Source organism: Malurus melanocephalus, unplaced genomic scaffold, assembly GCF_030028575.1.
Source record: "Malurus melanocephalus ecotype Western Australia unplaced genomic scaffold, MMel_1.1 scaffold_515, whole genome shotgun sequence".
NCBI classification, from domain to species: Eukaryota; Metazoa; Chordata; class Aves; order Passeriformes; family Maluridae; genus Malurus; species Malurus melanocephalus.
Window position 1 is genome coordinate 463,770 of NW_026623747.1, and position 15,608 is coordinate 479,377.

The window sequence follows — 15,608 nt, forward strand, 5'->3', positions numbered from 1 at the left end:
CACCAATACTGGGCCATAGGCAGACTGCTGTAATGGTTAATTAAACCACTGCACCACATTTCACCCCCCAGCCTGGCTTTTCCAGCTTTAATTTCCAGCCCCCAGAACTGGTGTCTGCCTGCAAACACAAAACCCCCAACATTTTGGTTATTTTAATTTACTCAGTGCCTCGCTGCCATGCTCATCACTTGGTAGCAGCATATGGTGATGGCTGTGATTATTTTTTCTGAAGAAGTGTCTTCTCTCCCCACTTCCTTCSCTCTGCGTGACTGTTCTGTTTCTTTTTCACCTCTTTTTACGGTCCATCTGCTGATGTCACTGGCAGTGAAGSAGTTAACATTCGAGACATTTTGGGGCTGGTGGCAGACTTGGACATATGCAAAAGCAAATGAGSGAATGCTGCCCTGGGAAGCGCCTGTTGCTCATATTTCCACTGAACTTGGGCTGGGCAGGGCAYAAAACCCAGTCAAGTTTATGTTCTGGAGGCTCTGACTGCATCACATCCCTGGGTCGTGTTTAATTATTGCCAAAAAAGCTGATTTTAGTTGTTCTGCCTCTGATTTTGTTTGGTTTCRAGCTCCCTGTGAATTCGAGGCTGTGATTTTGTTCTCACGGCGCGAGGTTGGAGTTGAAYGAGGAGACGAAAAGCGCAGGAAACCGAAAGCTGCTTGGCCTTAAATGCCTTAAATGTCCCAGAGGAGGCTGGAGCGTGGTTTTTCTCTGCTGGAAGGGGATGGATCAGCTCTTCCCTGGCCTGGATGTGCACAGCTGGGATCGCTTTGTCCCAGCCTGCAGGGAGGGGCTGATCAAAGGGCTGCTCGAGCCGCGAGGTGACGTTTTCTGTGCAAGTTTTAGGATTATATAAACTGGGATTAACTGTGCCAGGCTGGGAGCTGCTCCTCGGTCCTTGCTGAGACAGCTGTGTCTCAGGACTGTCATCATTTAAGTCATAAACTTATCCACGTGAAAAATAATTATTTTCCTTTGGTTTTTTTTTTGTCCAAAATCTTGCTGCTCCTTCTAATTTCCTTCTAATCCTTCCGATTTCCAGGCAGACTTTATTTGTGTGGGATTTATCTCTGTTTTCCTGTCCTTATCTCCCCACCTTCCTTCTCCAAGGGTTATCCCTTTTCTCTCCACCTTGGCAAAGCAAGGAGAAGACAACAGAGCAATTTTGCCGAAGCTGTGAGAGGCTTGGCTCGGAAAATTTTTGGGCATTTCAAAAAGATTACTTCATGACAGGATCTGCAGAATTCCTGCCAGGCTGGGTCTTTCCAAGCTTAGAAGTCAGGCCTTCCAGACCATGAGACTAATTGGAAAAAATAAAGCAGGAAATCAAATGATGTTTCTTTGTGGTGTTTGAGCCATTAGAGAGGGTCTGGATTTGAGATTTCCAGAAGGAACTCATTTTCCTCTCTGAAAACTGCTGGGKTCAGGCAATCACCTCTGCCCAGGCTTACAGGGAGGAAGCCAATTACAACTTGCAGAAATGGGCAAAACTTAATTTACTAATCATTTACCAAATAAAAATAAACTTTTACCAAGAAATCATTGGTGAGTAAAACAACTGCAGGCTCAGGGAATTTGCACCTGTTTGGACCAAACTGATATTTCAGTGTGTCCTGCCTTTATTACTGTTTAACAAAACTCGAGGTAAATTTTCTTCCTGACCTAGGCTGGGTTTATTTTTTTTTTCTTCTGGACGCCATCGGTCCCTGTGGTTTGACCATTTTTCTGTCTCGGGAAGGAGCAGAAAGGAGCTCTGTGAGTCAGTAAAAGTCATCTGCATCACTGTGCAGCGTTTTAGGGTCTGCAGAGCCTGACATTCCCAGTTTGTGAGGGGTATCTGGGATTGCTGATGGTGCAACATCCCAAAATATCCCATCAGTGCTTTAGGGAGATGATTTAGGAGATAGGTGCTGGCTGTGAGCAGTTTGCAAAGCAAAAAGGATTCAAGAAGATGCTGAGGAAGTGCAGGCAGGCGTGAGGAGCTGGTTTCACACCCYGTACCTCCCAGCTCTGTTAATGGGGTGCCTCTCACCTTCCCCATCTCGGTCCCTCGTGTGGAGATTTCCCCAGCTCGCAGCCACTGAGTCACCCCTGGGTGCTCATCTCCCCTCCCTGCTCTGTGGGGAGCTGAGTGCAGTCAGGAGTCAGCAGATCAGTGCTTTCCAAAGGTTGTGTCTCACCCACATCGCGCTGAAAACGTCACCTTTAAAAGAGGGTCAGGGTGGGAATCTCCTCAGTGTCACGGTGTAAATTCGGTGGCGTGGGCTGCAGAARTGCCCATTTCTCATTTCTCCTCGGTTTTTCTCAGAATTTTCTCATTGGGTGCCTCGCTGAATTTTTAAGTTGGTCAGCAGTGTGAAGCTGTTTGCCTCTGGGATGAATCATCATGAGTCAGAAAAGATTCCTTACCTCGAAACCGCTTCCCSTGGTGAAACCCGAGAGAGGAGGGGACACATCTCAGTCTCCCTCCTGCTACAGAATGCCTGGGAAAGGAAAAGTTTTATTCTCTTTATCAAATGCTTGTTTCTTTGATTGATTTGAAGTTATTGGGCTGGTGCTGGATGCCTCCAAATGAACATGGAATAAAACACTGCTGAGCCAGGTTGGACAGGGCTCAGARCAGCCTGGTCTKGTGAAATTCTTATCCCTAAAGAATAAAAGTTTTATTCTCTTTATCAAATGCTTGTTTCTTTGATCGATTTGAAGTTACTGGAAATTTAACAGTGATTTTTCCCTAATGTTGACTTGAAAGCAATTAGAGCAGACAGCTGATGAAGCATTGGTAATGTTTTCAACAGCAGCAGTGGATTATTTAAATTTTCATGCTTATCTGTGGTTCTTGGGAGCTGCCTGTAAACCCTCAGACATCCCAAATTCCCTTTGCTTCTGCCTGCAGGGATTAGGAGCCAACGGCATCCGKCTGACCATGGAGAGCGCTCTGACCGCCCGCGACCGCGTCGGGGTGCAGGACTTTGTCCTGCTGGAGAACTTCACCAGCGAAGCTGCTTTCATTGAGAACCTGAGGAAACGCTTCAAGGAGAACCTGATCTATGTGAGTGGGGTGGTGATGGTCACCAGAGTGTCCGTGGGTGGCCTGGGTGTGTTTGGTGACGGCCTCAGCTTCCACAGACTGTGCCAGGACTCACTGCAGCGCTCCTGCTGAGTTCTACTGCCATTCCCAGCACTGGAAATCCATCCATCACCACATTTTTCCATGTCCTGACTTCACTCACTTCCACCAACCCCAGCCTTGAGCTCAATCCTAAATGTGTGTCAGAAATCTCTGGGTATTGTGGTTTGTTAGGAGCCCTAAAGCCCTTGGCAGGTGCTGTTTACCTTGGCCTGTTTGGAATCCCTCAGCAGCATCCCCAGCACCCTCTGACCCTCCAGAGGAACACTTCCCAGCTCTCCTGTAAACTCCCTGCTGTTGATTCTCTTTCCCAGACCTACATTGGCTCCGTCCTGGTGTCGGTGAATCCCTACAAGGAGTTGGAAATCTACACCAAGCAGAACATGGAGCGCTACCGCGGCGTCAGCTTCTATGAAGTTTCTCCTCACCTGTGAGTGCCCCACGGGGACAGGACAGGCTGTGACATCCCCAAAAGGGCTGTGACACGGGAAAACAGGCAAACAGGGCTTTTCCCTGTCCCTGAAAACGCTGGGGACAGAAAGGGACAGCAAGGGACAGAAAGAATCCCGCAGAGGGTGTGGTGTAGGGCTCTTCCTATTCCCGTCGCTCTCTCCGAAGAGGACGGAGTCGCCTTTGCAGGAGCAGTATTTGGAAAGGGAGTTGGTTCCTTCCTGAAGGCAGGAACAGAGTTGCTTACCCAGCCCTGGCAGGACAGGAGTTCATTGTTCCAGGGTTATTTGGGGTCTCTGTGTCCGGGCTCTGAGTTTCCCCAGCACGGGGCTAAGTAGGGGAAAGAGTTTTTGCCGTGTGGGGGTTTCTTTCCTACCTCTGCCGTTACTCCCTGACCAATATTTATCTGGTATTTCCCTTGTTGCTATGATACCAGCAGCCTGTTGGAACAAGGAATGTATTTATTTACATGGTCTGGCCTGGTGAGCATTCCCAATTTCCCATTAAAAAAAAAATTTGAGGTTTTAAAGTTATTTTTGAAAGTGTTTGAATGTTTTTTGTCAGGCTGAAAGAAAAATATGACTGAGAACTGAAGCCTTATGCCTTCAAAAAGGTTATTTTTTCAGGATCAAGGGCCAAATTCTGAGCACCTCTTGGAGGGTTTTTTTTTTATTTGTGTTGTGTTGAGTTGGGTTTTTTTTTTTTTTTTTAAGAGATCTTGGAAGAGTAAATGATATTATTTTGGAGCAAACTATTTGGGTTGTTTCTTATTGCTGGCACATAGCCCAGGAGAGTAAACAAACCCTGAATGTGCTGCAAGCACAGAGAGGGGGAGAGAAACACCAGAACTTGGGAAAGTCTCAGCAACTCGAAGTTGGGTTTGTTAGGACAAAAATGGGATTTTTATTGCTTGATCCCAGATGGGGGAGGATTAACCCTGAAAAAYCCTGCATTCAAACCTGCTCTGTTCCAAAGGTGCCACTTTGCATGCGGTCAGGGAAGGGTTTCTGTGCCTTAGATGTGAATTTTGGGATTCTCTGGAAAAATCCTTGGGATTGTGGCTCTTTTTTAAGTGGGTACAGGGTGCTCATGGATAGGATGAAGCATTAAAAATGTGCTTTAATTCCTGWRTGTGCTACATTTAATCYCAGTGTAACTGATTATTTTTTAAGWTTTCTTTCTCCTTTTAACCACTCCCTTCAGAGGCTGTAAAATGTGCAGCTCATAAGGGAACCCTGGAGAACTGTGATCCTGGATACCATTGCTGCTCCCATTGGGAAAACAATATTTTTTGTGAACATTTTCTGATCTTTCATTGCATTATTTCATTATTTGTGCATTTAAAAATCCTTCAAATGTTCCATCTGCAGTGCAGCGCTCTGGGTTTCCCCTTCCCCAGTAATTCAGGTGTATTTTTATCCTCTTTTTCCTCCTCCAAACCGACTCTGGAAAGCCAAAACTCTTCCAGATTCCAGCGTCAAACAGTTTGAGTGTAGCCCTTAGCTCTGGGTTTTTGGGAAGTGCATCACGTCCAGAGAAGTTATCCCTGTGGATTACAGCAAATTCCCAGGGATCTGTCACATCCTGTCCWGTTTATGGCCTGCCAGGGCTTCAGCTGCAAATGGGACCATAAACATCTTCAACCTCAAGTGATTCTGCCTGTGCTGTGCTTGCTTGGGGTTCCCTGGGCCATAAAATGCACCCCATAAAGGCACAGGGGCCAAAGGCACTGCTTCAAACYCGAATTAAATTAGATTAAACAAATTTCTTTCAAACTGAATTTCGTTTGAGYTTGAAAGGAGTTTATTCAGCTGTTTCCAGAATGCTCCAGAGGCAGGATTTGGATGGGGGGAGAGGGCCATGGTGTGTTTTGTGGGGTGAGGGTGGAGCTGTGTTGCTAAGGGAGCTCACTGGTGATGCCTTAACACCGAGTATTAATAGACACGAGAATGCCATGTCTTGTGTAGCTAATCACACTAATTGGTGTGATTATTTCTAATTAATATCACAGCGGGAGAGTTGAGGAAGAAAAGAAAAGATGAAATTAAAAAAAAAAAAATCAGGCTACTGAAGGGTTGTCAGGTGTATGTAGACAGGATATCTGCTTGATCACTGAACATAAGACAGCTGAAAACATTGTCAGGGAGGCTGGCTGAGGGTGCTGTCCTTTTYCTGTCCCTCTGTGAGATCTGTCACCATTGTCACTCGCCCTGCTGCTCTCTGGGTGTCAGATCCTGGCCAGGAGCACAGAGAGGAAAACAAAAAGCAGCACAGGAGGAAGCAGAGGCAGGGCCAGGCTCGCAGGGGGAGCTGCTCGGTGTTCAGGGGGGCAGAGGGAGCCTGCAGGATGCTCTGGGGCGTTCACCCAGCTCTTCCCAGCATCCAGGGGGAGATGAGAGAGGCTCTGGAGCTGCTCTGGAGCCACCCAGACAGCAAAGTGCAGCTKTGACCTCCTGAGTGTGTCATCAYTTAGAAGAGAAGCAAGAAAAAACAMCAGCGGAGAGYGAGGTGAATGTAAAACTTGTGTCCCATGGGACCAGCGTGGAGAGATCACTTATATTTAGAAAAGTCAGTTATCGGCACAATTTAGTCGACTTCTACCTTTTTTTGGTCTGAAAAAAAAGTCGAAAGAACAGCGTGAAAGAATTTGGCAGTTTGTGTTTGCACCCCGCAGAACCTCGGCTCGGTGGTTAAGATGTGTCAGAGGTGTCAGTCCCGTCCCCGGTGCTCGGGAGTAGTGTGATCCCACCCATCCCGTGGCCTCTGCCATTTTTGGGGGATTTCTGCAGGGATTTCACGGTGTGGGATCTCTGGGAATCACCCTGAACCCGGCTGTCCTTCCCCAGCTATGCCATCGCGGACAATTCGTACCGCTCGCTGCGCACCGAGAGGAAGGACCAGTGCATCCTCATCTCGGGCGAGAGCGGCGCCGGCAAAACCGAGGCCACCAAGAAGATCCTGCAGTACTACGCTGTCACCTGCCCCGCCAGCCAGCAGGTCGAGACCGTCAAGGACCGCCTGCTGCAGTCCAACCCCGTGCTGGAGGTAATTCCTTCCCCCGGGAGCGCGATTCCCAGCGGTGGCAGCGCGTCCTGGGGCATCACCGGGAATCCCGCTGGGAGTTCTGGCACGGCGGGGCTGCGGGGACAGAGGGGATTTGCTTTGGGAAGGGCTCGGGGATCACTGCAAAGGGGCAGATCCCAGCGGGCAGYCCCGAAAGGCGCTCCTTGCCTGGTGCTGTGGTGTCCTCTAGTGTCCAGCGCATCCMGTCCTGCAGTGCCCTGCCCTGTTCCCGTGCCCTGCATCCCGGGAATGCCGCTCCCAGCAGCCGGCCCCGCTGGCAGCGAGCGCTGACAAATGGCTGCGATGACAGAGGACGCTCGGGAAAGGCTGTCAGACGTGACATATGTTGTCAGCAGTGGACTGGCATTAGAATCAGCTCGCAGGGAGGGTGGAAGCGTTTTCAGAGGATGTTCCATCTGCGCTGGGTGGAGAGATCAGCGTTAGAATTCGGGGAGCAATCTGTCTCCTCGTGGGTTTCCAGGAAGGAAAATCCTGGGTTGTAAATAAATAATTGGCAGCTTCACCAAGTGTTTATAAATAATCTGACTCGGTTCTCGTTTATTTGTCTCTGGTCATTTTCATTTCAGGCCTTTGGGAACGCAAAAACCCTTCGGAACGACAACTCCAGTCGGTTTGGGAAGTACATGGATGTGCAGTTTGATTACAGGGTAACTTGGGATCTGGTTTCTATTTCGGGACTGGGCTCAGTCCTGGCTCTTTGCTGTCTGTGTGTGTGTGGTGAGTGCTCTGCATTTYCTTGGTGACAGCACAAGCAGAGTTGGGGACACTTGGGGTGCWGAGGGTTTTATAGCCCCCTCTCTCCTTTCATTCCTCCTTCTTTCTCTGTATGAGATCAAATCCTTTTATTTCCTCATCCTTTGTAAGTTCACTGTGCCAATGGATACTCCCAAAATAAATCCACCCTAAACCATCTGTGACCCCAAAGGGACAATCCCTGTCCTGTGTAACCCTGCACAGTGTTTGTGTCCACTCTGACCTCAACTGCCCCTCCCAGGACACAGGGCAGGAGTTGAGCAGCTCAGCACTGCCATCCTGCAATCCTTGAAGCCTCCTCTAATCCCTCCAAACTCAGTTTTGGAGCCTCCTCTAATCCCTCCAAGCTCAGTTTCGGTGCTTTCCCTTTGTGGTGAATTCCTAGAAGGAATTTTACACGAATCACTCAATGCTCAGCTGTGTTGGAGCTGAAATGGAGATTGTGGCACACAATGACAGATCACTTTCTGTGGTTTTGTAGCCTTTTCCCTCAGATCTTGTCTCTCAATAGACAGCCAAAAAGCAGGAATATTTTCCTCTGTGCTGATGAACCTTTTCCACGTKTCTGCTTTGGTTCAGGGGGCTCCTGTTGGGGGCCACATCTTGAACTACCTCCTGGAGAAATCCCGAGTTGTGCACCAGAACCACGGCGAGAGGAACTTCCACATCTTCTACCAGCTGCTGGAGGGAGGGGAGGAGGACCTGCTGAGGAGGCTGGGCCTYGAGAAGAACCCACAGCAGTATCATTATTTAGTGAAAGTGAGCATTAATGAAAATATTATATTACAGGAGCGGGATATTCTTTGTAATTTCCCTCCCTGGCTTCAGAAATGAYTGCTGTAAAAAGAAACAGACAATGCATTGAGCGTGGATAAGGTATCTTTGGTGATTATTTACTTATTTCTGTCAAACTRTGTCTTTTTAGGGTCACTGTGCAAGGGTCAGTTCCATAAATGACAAAAACGAGTGGAAGATCATGAGAAGAGCCCTGTCTGTTATCGGCTTCAATGACAGCGAGGTGGAGGTGAGCTTTGGCAGCACAGATTTTTCTGCTTTTGGGGAATTTCTCTGCTTTGATTTGGGATTTCTGATTGAAATCAGCCAATCACTTCAGAGTGATTGTGTCCTCAATAAAAATCCTGAAAAATACACAAAATATTATTGTCAAATGTTGAAAAACACACAAAATATTCACATAAAATGTGAATTAACACAAAACCCTCACTGTGTGTTGATTCCATCCTCCTGTTGCTTCCCCCCAGGACCTGCTGAGCATCGTGGCCAGTGTCCTGCACTTGGGCAATGTGCAGTTTGCTGCTGATGAGCAGGGCAATGCTCAGGTCACCACAGAGAATCAGATCAAATACCTGGCCAGGGTGAGTATCACCAGCGAGGCACAAACTTCAGAAAAGGTGAATTRGGGAGATTTCCTTATTTTGAGTGTAATTTCTGAATGGGATTTAGAAATCCTCATAGATGTTACTTTATTTGACCTAAATAAAATGCARATATCATCAGACCCCTTTAACTGATGACTTCTCTATTTACCTCTTTAATGGTGAATTTAATGGTAAATTTAATTTCATGACCCAGCACTGCCTTGAGGTTTTCCCCTTCAGACAGTGAGGTAGGAACAGACTCTGGAGAAGAGTTTTAAAGAAAGAACCACCTCTGTTTCTTTGCTTAGAACACTTCCCTGTGCCAGAACCTTCCAGCCAGTTCATTTGTTTGGTGATCTCCCTGCCAGAAAGGGGGGAAGGGAGGGATTGATGCTGCAGGGAAATCAAGGGTTTGTTCCACTGGGCTGGGATTTTAGGAAAATGCAATGTACAGCTTCGTTAATTAATTCATTCATTAATTAATTTATCCTGTTTACAGTTGCTGGCAGTGGATGGCTCTGTCCTTCGTGATGCCCTGACCCACAAGAAGATCATAGCAAAAGGGGAGGAGGTGAGAACAGGCCCTGAGGATTTGGGGTTGGAGCAATCACAGGAGGATGTCACTGCAGGGTCCCACTGATGTTCAGGACTCTTTTGAGCAACTTTTTATTAATGATGGAGCAGGGAAAGGTGATCCCTTGTTCTGGGGGTGCTGAGTGTTTTTTCTGTGCTCCTCCCTGCAGCTGGTGAGCCCCCTGAACCTGGAGCAGGCTGCCTATGCCAGGGATGCCCTGGCCAAGGCCGTCTACGGCCGCACCTTCTCCTGGCTGGTCAACAAGGTCAACAAATCCCTGGCTTACAAGGCAAGTGACCCTTCTGTTTGTAATTTCCAGCCAAATGGGAGAGCAACTCCCAAATCTTCCAGCTGCAGAGCAATCTCCGTGCTTTCAGCCATTTCCAAATTAACCATTTCCCAAATTGAGCAGTAAACGCTGGAATTAAATGATTAGGATCCACTGATGGATKGTAGCCGTGAGTAAATACCTCACTTTTTTTTGCAGGAAGAAAAGTTTCCAGGCTGTAGAAGTACAACAGTTCTAGGATTGYTGGATATCTATGGATTCGAGGTTTTCCAGCACAACAGGTTGGTTCCAATCAGGGTCTGGAGATTTGGGTAAATTCTGGATGATTTTGTTTTGGTAAATTCTGTAAATTTGGTAAATTTGGGTAAATTCTGGAGGATTTCGTCACTGTTTTCTCTCCCTTGTGAAAGAAGATTTTATTTCATCTCTGGTTTCTCTTAGTAAGAGAAAGAGGTGGCATTTCAATGTCAGGAAATCAGGTGAAAACCTGATAATCCCAGGCTGCTCCCGCCTGGGGCATCCAGCTTGTGTTTACAGCTGTCAATGGTCCTGCTATTTTAAATAAATTTCAGGTGTTTTTGGGGGTGCATTTATGCCAGAGCTTGATCTGTGCCTCTCCCATCTCTCCAGCCCAGGGGTGGCTGTTGTGGCACCTTTCCATGGTGGTGATAAATCAGGGGATGGGACTGTCACAGTGTGGAACCTCCCTGCAGGTGGCAGTGAGCTGAGATGTTCAGATTTGCAGTGTTATTGAGCCTTTATCCAGAATTTTTGTGCTCCATCCCATTTTTCCCTCCTTCTGGAGCTCTTCCATGAGTTTCCCTAAATAATGAATTTTATATACTTCAGGAAATAAACCCTTCACAAAAAAACCTGCTTCTCTTGTTTCACCATATTCGTGCTGCTCCCACAGTTTGTACCTCCTTTTACTCACGCTCCAGCCTCAGTGATAATTTTTCTGTTTTTTCTCTGCAGCTTTGAGCAGTTCTGTATTAATTATTGCAACGAGAAATTGCAGCAGCTCTTCATWGAACTGACACTGAAGTCAGAGCAAGAGGAGTACGAGTCCGAGGGCATCGCGGTAAGAAGAAAAAAATAAATCCTCCCTTTCAAATCCTCCCTTCCCTCTCCTTCCAGAGGCTGGAAAAAGAGTTGCTGCCACGATTTCCAAAGGAAAGGAATTAAAGAACTTYCATTTTTCCTTTCTTTTTGAAACCCTGGTAACTGTGTGATGCAGCTGGAAGTGAGTAATGCCATCCCAAGCTTTTACCCTGATTTCARTAAAGGGAATGTTATGAAAACAAATGTGATGAGTGAAAAATCTTCAGTTCAAATTTGACAGAAAGATTGTTTGAGTCAGGTGCTCCCTGAAGTGTTCTGAAATTTAGAGGGTGTTTTTTTCCGGTCTGGAATTGTTTTCACCTAAGTGGGATTTCTTGTCTTTGCAGTGGGAACCAGTTCAGTATTTCAACAACAAAATAATCTGTGATTTGGTGGAAGAGAAATTCAAAGGCATCATTTCTATCTTGGTGAGTTGAAAACACCTTTTTGAACGAAAAATCTGGGGTGGCGTAGTGGAAAACAAGGGGAAGAACACGGGAAAAAAAACCACTTTGTGTTGGAACTGTTCGAGTAGGTGGGAAGAGCAATAATACCCTGATCAGTGACACCATAAAAAATGATTTTATCTCCTCCATGGGCTCTGGGGAAAGCAGCTCCCAGTCCAGGCAGTCTGMAAGGAGAGAAATGTTTTCCTTTTCAGCTCAACAGCCCTCGGTTGTTGAGCTAAAAGCTGAATATCTGCAGAAAGGCCAAAGAGCCAAACCGGGGGAAGGTTTCAGTGAGGCAGAGCCTGGTCAGAAATCCCTGGAATTGTGTTTGTAGGATGAAGAGTGCCTGAGACCAGGGGATGCCACAGACACAACGTTTTTGGAGAAACTGGAGGAAACRGTGAAGAACCACCCTCATTTTCTCACGTGAGTGTTCCCAGAGCCTGGAGTGTGAATAAACATYGCACTCCTGGTGTGGGGAGCAGGGGCATCCTCAATGTGCTGGGTCCCATGTAAAATATTACAATTTTCTTTTATAAAGAGATTTGATTGATATTTAAGATGCTATAAAATAGGTCATTAACACTGAGTGCCTAAGTTTCAGGATAAAACAGAGATAACAAAATTCTCATTCTGACTTGCCTCTTCACCCTGCAGATTGTTTACTTCACTTTTGGAGCTCTTTTTGAATGTTCTGCTTTTGTTCTGAATGCTCATCTTAGGACCTTCAATGTGCACACAGAACCACTCTAAACGAGCACTGAAATTCCCCTTTTAATTAAAAACATTTAATGACAYTTTGATAACTTTATTTACTCAAAAATCAGCGAGTCCCGTTTACATTCCCTGCCCACCTTTGCACAGTCCCACTGCAGGATTGAATGTCCCAGTGCTCTCTGAAGTGAATCCCCCAGAAATTTGTGTCTCCTGAAGGTTTTTGSTCCCTCCCCAGGCACAAACTCGCTGATCAGAAAACTCGCAAATCTCTGGGACGGGAGGAGTTCCGGCTCTCGCACTACGCCGGGGACGTCACCTACAGCGTTGCAGGTAATTTGACACAAAAAAAAACCCCAAAAAATCTGGGCTTAAAATACAGCCCCACATCATCTGATCAACCAGAATAATTTTAAATCTCAAATCCCCGCCTTGAAATTCCGGTGGTTTGTTTTTCTTCCAGGTTTTCTGGATAAAAACAATGACCTTCTCTTCAGGAATCTGAAGGAGGTGAGTGTGGATGGAGGAAGTTGGGTTTGAAATGGGCTGGCACCTGAGGGAAAGGATTTTCCTGGACTCCACATGGAGTCTGCACTCTGCAAAGAAGTGATTGAGATCCCAGGGTTTATTTTATAATTATAAATAATTTTATCCCTGTGTTTCTTTGGTATCTCGGTGAAGAACGCTCTGTACTTCACCTGTGAAAACTCTCTCTGCAGACCATGTGCAACTCAGAGAACCCCATCATCAACCAGTGCTTTGACAGGACAGAGCTGACAGACAAAAAGAGACCTGAAACGGTGAGAATTCAAGAGCTTGGAGGGACCTGTGGCTGTTTCCTCTTTTTTAAAACATGAACTGTCTGACACGACCTGAATTCAAACCCCTCTGTGTTGTATTCTTCTGGTTTTTAGCCAGCTCCAAGCCATCCCTTCACGTTTTCTCCCTTTTCTCCCAGGCAGCAACTCAGTTCAAAAACAGCCTGGCCAAACTCATGGAAATCCTGATGTCCAAAGAGCCCTCGTACATTCGCTGCATGAAACCCAACGATGCCAAACAGGCTGGTACGGCCCTGGGGACAGAGACAGTGCTGGATCTCAGTCAGAAAGGCACAGAGAGGAGCTCTGAGAGATTTTTTTCAGTTTGGGGCAGATCCAGAGGTKCTGTAGGGAGGGGGTGGCAGTGCCAGCAGCCAGGAATTGGAATGGGAGCGCTGGTCTGTGCTAGAGGAGGCTCATGGTTAAAGTCAAGATTATTGACCTTTGTAAATTTGTTATAATGACCTTGTTCTCCCTCATTTTGGTTTGTCTAAGCATAAAACATCCCAAAGGAAGACTTCATTTTGGAGTTAAATATAAATAATGAAAAAGGAATTGGGAGGGGAGAAGGCAAGAGACCCAAAATTGTGTGGGAATTGGGCTGTAATTGGAGGTTAAAGATAATTGTGGGAGATGTTTGTGGAATGAGGAACATTCCCCTTCTCCAGAGCAAGAAAAAGCTGTACCTTGATCGTGTTTTCCCATTTCCAAGATCGATTTGATGAAGTCCTGATCCGACACCAGGTGAAATACCTGGGCCTGATGGAAAACCTGCGAGTGCGCCGAGCCGGCTTCGCCTATCGGAGGAAATACGAAGTGTTCCTGCAGAGGTGAAACTCCTTGGGAATTCTTTCCCTTGCTCCTCCCTCTCCCTGGCCTTCATCCCATTGATTTTGGGGCTGGGAAGTTGTTCTGAACAGCACAACCCTGGAGGGATGCAGAGCTTGGCCTCTCCTCCTCCTCACAATTCACTTCTCTCCCTAAACTTTCTTCTCCTTCCTATTCCCAGGTACAAATCCCTCTGTCCAGAAACATGGCCCACGTGGGATGGGCGGCCCTACGATGGGGTGGCTGTGCTGGTGAAGCATCTTGGCTACAAACCTGAAGAATACAAAATGGGACGGTCAGTTCTGCGTTCTGAGCTTGAGCTTATGAACCACTGGATGTCCATTTGAAATAAAAAGATTTGAAATAAAAGCTTTTCTAGATAATGGGTGAGGGAAAGATTAGAGAGTCACAAGGGGGTGCCTAAAGGAAGTTTCTCCAGCATGTTAAATGTAATTCTGCATTTCTGTTTCTAGAACAAAGATTTTTATCCGCTTTCCCAAGACCTTATTTGCGACAGAAGATGCTCTGGAAGTGAGGAAGCAGAGTTTGGGTGAGGCACTCACACTTGCAGTGGATTTCTATTGAAAAGTTGAGTCTTTATCTGCCAAAATCTGCTTGGTCACAGTTGCAAATCGCTGCTTTTCTTGTCATTTCAGCCACAAAAATGCAGGCRACGTGGAGAGGTTTCTACCGCCGGAAGAAATTCCTGACCATGAAACGCTCAGGTATGAGARACAGAAAGAGGGAGAGATGTTCTCCCCCCAAGCAATTCCCATATTTTTCTGACATTTACCCAATGTATCATATCATTAAAAAACTCMTATTTTTGCCCCCATGCCCCAGTGAAAGCTGGTTATTTCCAGAATGGGTTTTTCAGAGCATTTTTGGTGCCAGTGTTGTCTGGAGTCGGTTTGGGGATGAAGGACCTGACTAAATCCAGAATTTTGGTGTCTTTTTTAGCCATCGCCATCCAGTCCTGGTGGAGGGGAACCCTGGGCCGCCGAAAAGCTGCCAAGAGGAAATGGGCAGTGGAGACCATCAGGAGGTGKGTGAAGAGTGGCCCAAGCCCTCAAAAATCACTTTATTCCTTAACAATAAAACAGCTAACAATCAACTTTCTTGTCACTATACAGTTTTTAAAAATTAATTACAGCTATTAAATAAAACCCAGGAAATGGAATCTGGAAACACCACTAATTTTTGATGACTTTTGAAATTTTCTAACAAAGTTTTCCACACCCAAAGGTTCATTAAAGGCTTCATTTACCGGAACCACCCGCGGTGTCCAGAGAACGAGTATTTCCTGGATTACATCCGATTCTCCTTCCTGATGAACCTCAAGAGGAATTTACCAAAAAATGTCTTGGACAAATCGTGGCCAACTCCTCCCCCATCACTCTGTGAGGTGGGAATGGCACCTGGGATGTGGGAGGGCAATCCAGGGCTGGAGGATTGCAGGTTTTTGGGGTGTGGTGCTGTTGCAAYACCATTTTCTCCTGGTTTCCTCATCCATTTCTGAAATTCCCATCTATTTTCCTCCTAAAAAAAAAATCCAGTTTCCTCTATTGCTGTTATTATTTTGCATCTGCTTGAATTGGTTTATCTGCTCAAAACAAATCATTGCAGAAAATCCTAATTATCTTACCCCAAGGTCCTTGTTTGGATTGAAGGAACAGCTGGAAGGAAGAAAGGAAGGGCATAGYAGTGTAGAGAGGAGGGATCCTGGTGTTTATCCCCCATTCTAAAACAGCTGGAGAAATTTCAGGACAAACCCTGAGAAAAATAAAATTTCCTGAAGAAATATAATTCCTGAAGAAAAACAAAATTTYCTGCAGAAAATAAACTACTTTACTWTTGAATTYTTGGTCAGGAAACAGCTTTTAAAYCCAGCAATGCATTTTCTGCAGTTGTTGCTGCTCTGTTGGCTTTGTCAGAGGTTCTGGGATATTGAGTTTTTGTCCCTGTTGGGTTTGTCCYTATGGGTTTGTCAGAGATTCTGAGCTGTTGAGTTTGTTCCTGTTGGGTTTGTC

At 46.3% G+C, this 15,608-nt stretch overlaps 1 protein-coding gene across 1 annotated transcript in view; it reads left to right on the forward strand.

Annotated features, from left to right (window-relative positions):
- MYO1C (myosin IC) overlaps window positions 1–15,608 on the forward strand; it is a 25,130-nt gene that overhangs the window by 4,734 nt on the left and 4,788 nt on the right. The window contains exons 2-24 of the mRNA XM_057381540.1: window positions 2,906–3,061; window positions 3,454–3,569; window positions 6,436–6,634; window positions 7,240–7,320; window positions 8,006–8,185; window positions 8,352–8,450; window positions 8,689–8,802; window positions 9,305–9,376; window positions 9,549–9,668; window positions 9,867–9,949; window positions 10,644–10,749; window positions 11,117–11,197; window positions 11,553–11,644; window positions 12,171–12,265; window positions 12,396–12,442; window positions 12,652–12,732; window positions 12,891–12,996; window positions 13,463–13,580; window positions 13,760–13,873; window positions 14,052–14,128; window positions 14,235–14,303; window positions 14,539–14,623; window positions 14,824–14,983. Coding sequence (XP_057237523.1) covers window positions 2,906–3,061; window positions 3,454–3,569; window positions 6,436–6,634; window positions 7,240–7,320; window positions 8,006–8,185; window positions 8,352–8,450; window positions 8,689–8,802; window positions 9,305–9,376; window positions 9,549–9,668; window positions 9,867–9,949; window positions 10,644–10,749; window positions 11,117–11,197; window positions 11,553–11,644; window positions 12,171–12,265; window positions 12,396–12,442; window positions 12,652–12,732; window positions 12,891–12,996; window positions 13,463–13,580; window positions 13,760–13,873; window positions 14,052–14,128; window positions 14,235–14,303; window positions 14,539–14,623; window positions 14,824–14,983 — 2,451 coding nt within the window. The remainder of the gene's footprint in view (window positions 1–2,905; window positions 3,062–3,453; window positions 3,570–6,435; window positions 6,635–7,239; window positions 7,321–8,005; window positions 8,186–8,351; window positions 8,451–8,688; window positions 8,803–9,304; window positions 9,377–9,548; window positions 9,669–9,866; window positions 9,950–10,643; window positions 10,750–11,116; window positions 11,198–11,552; window positions 11,645–12,170; window positions 12,266–12,395; window positions 12,443–12,651; window positions 12,733–12,890; window positions 12,997–13,462; window positions 13,581–13,759; window positions 13,874–14,051; window positions 14,129–14,234; window positions 14,304–14,538; window positions 14,624–14,823; window positions 14,984–15,608) is intronic.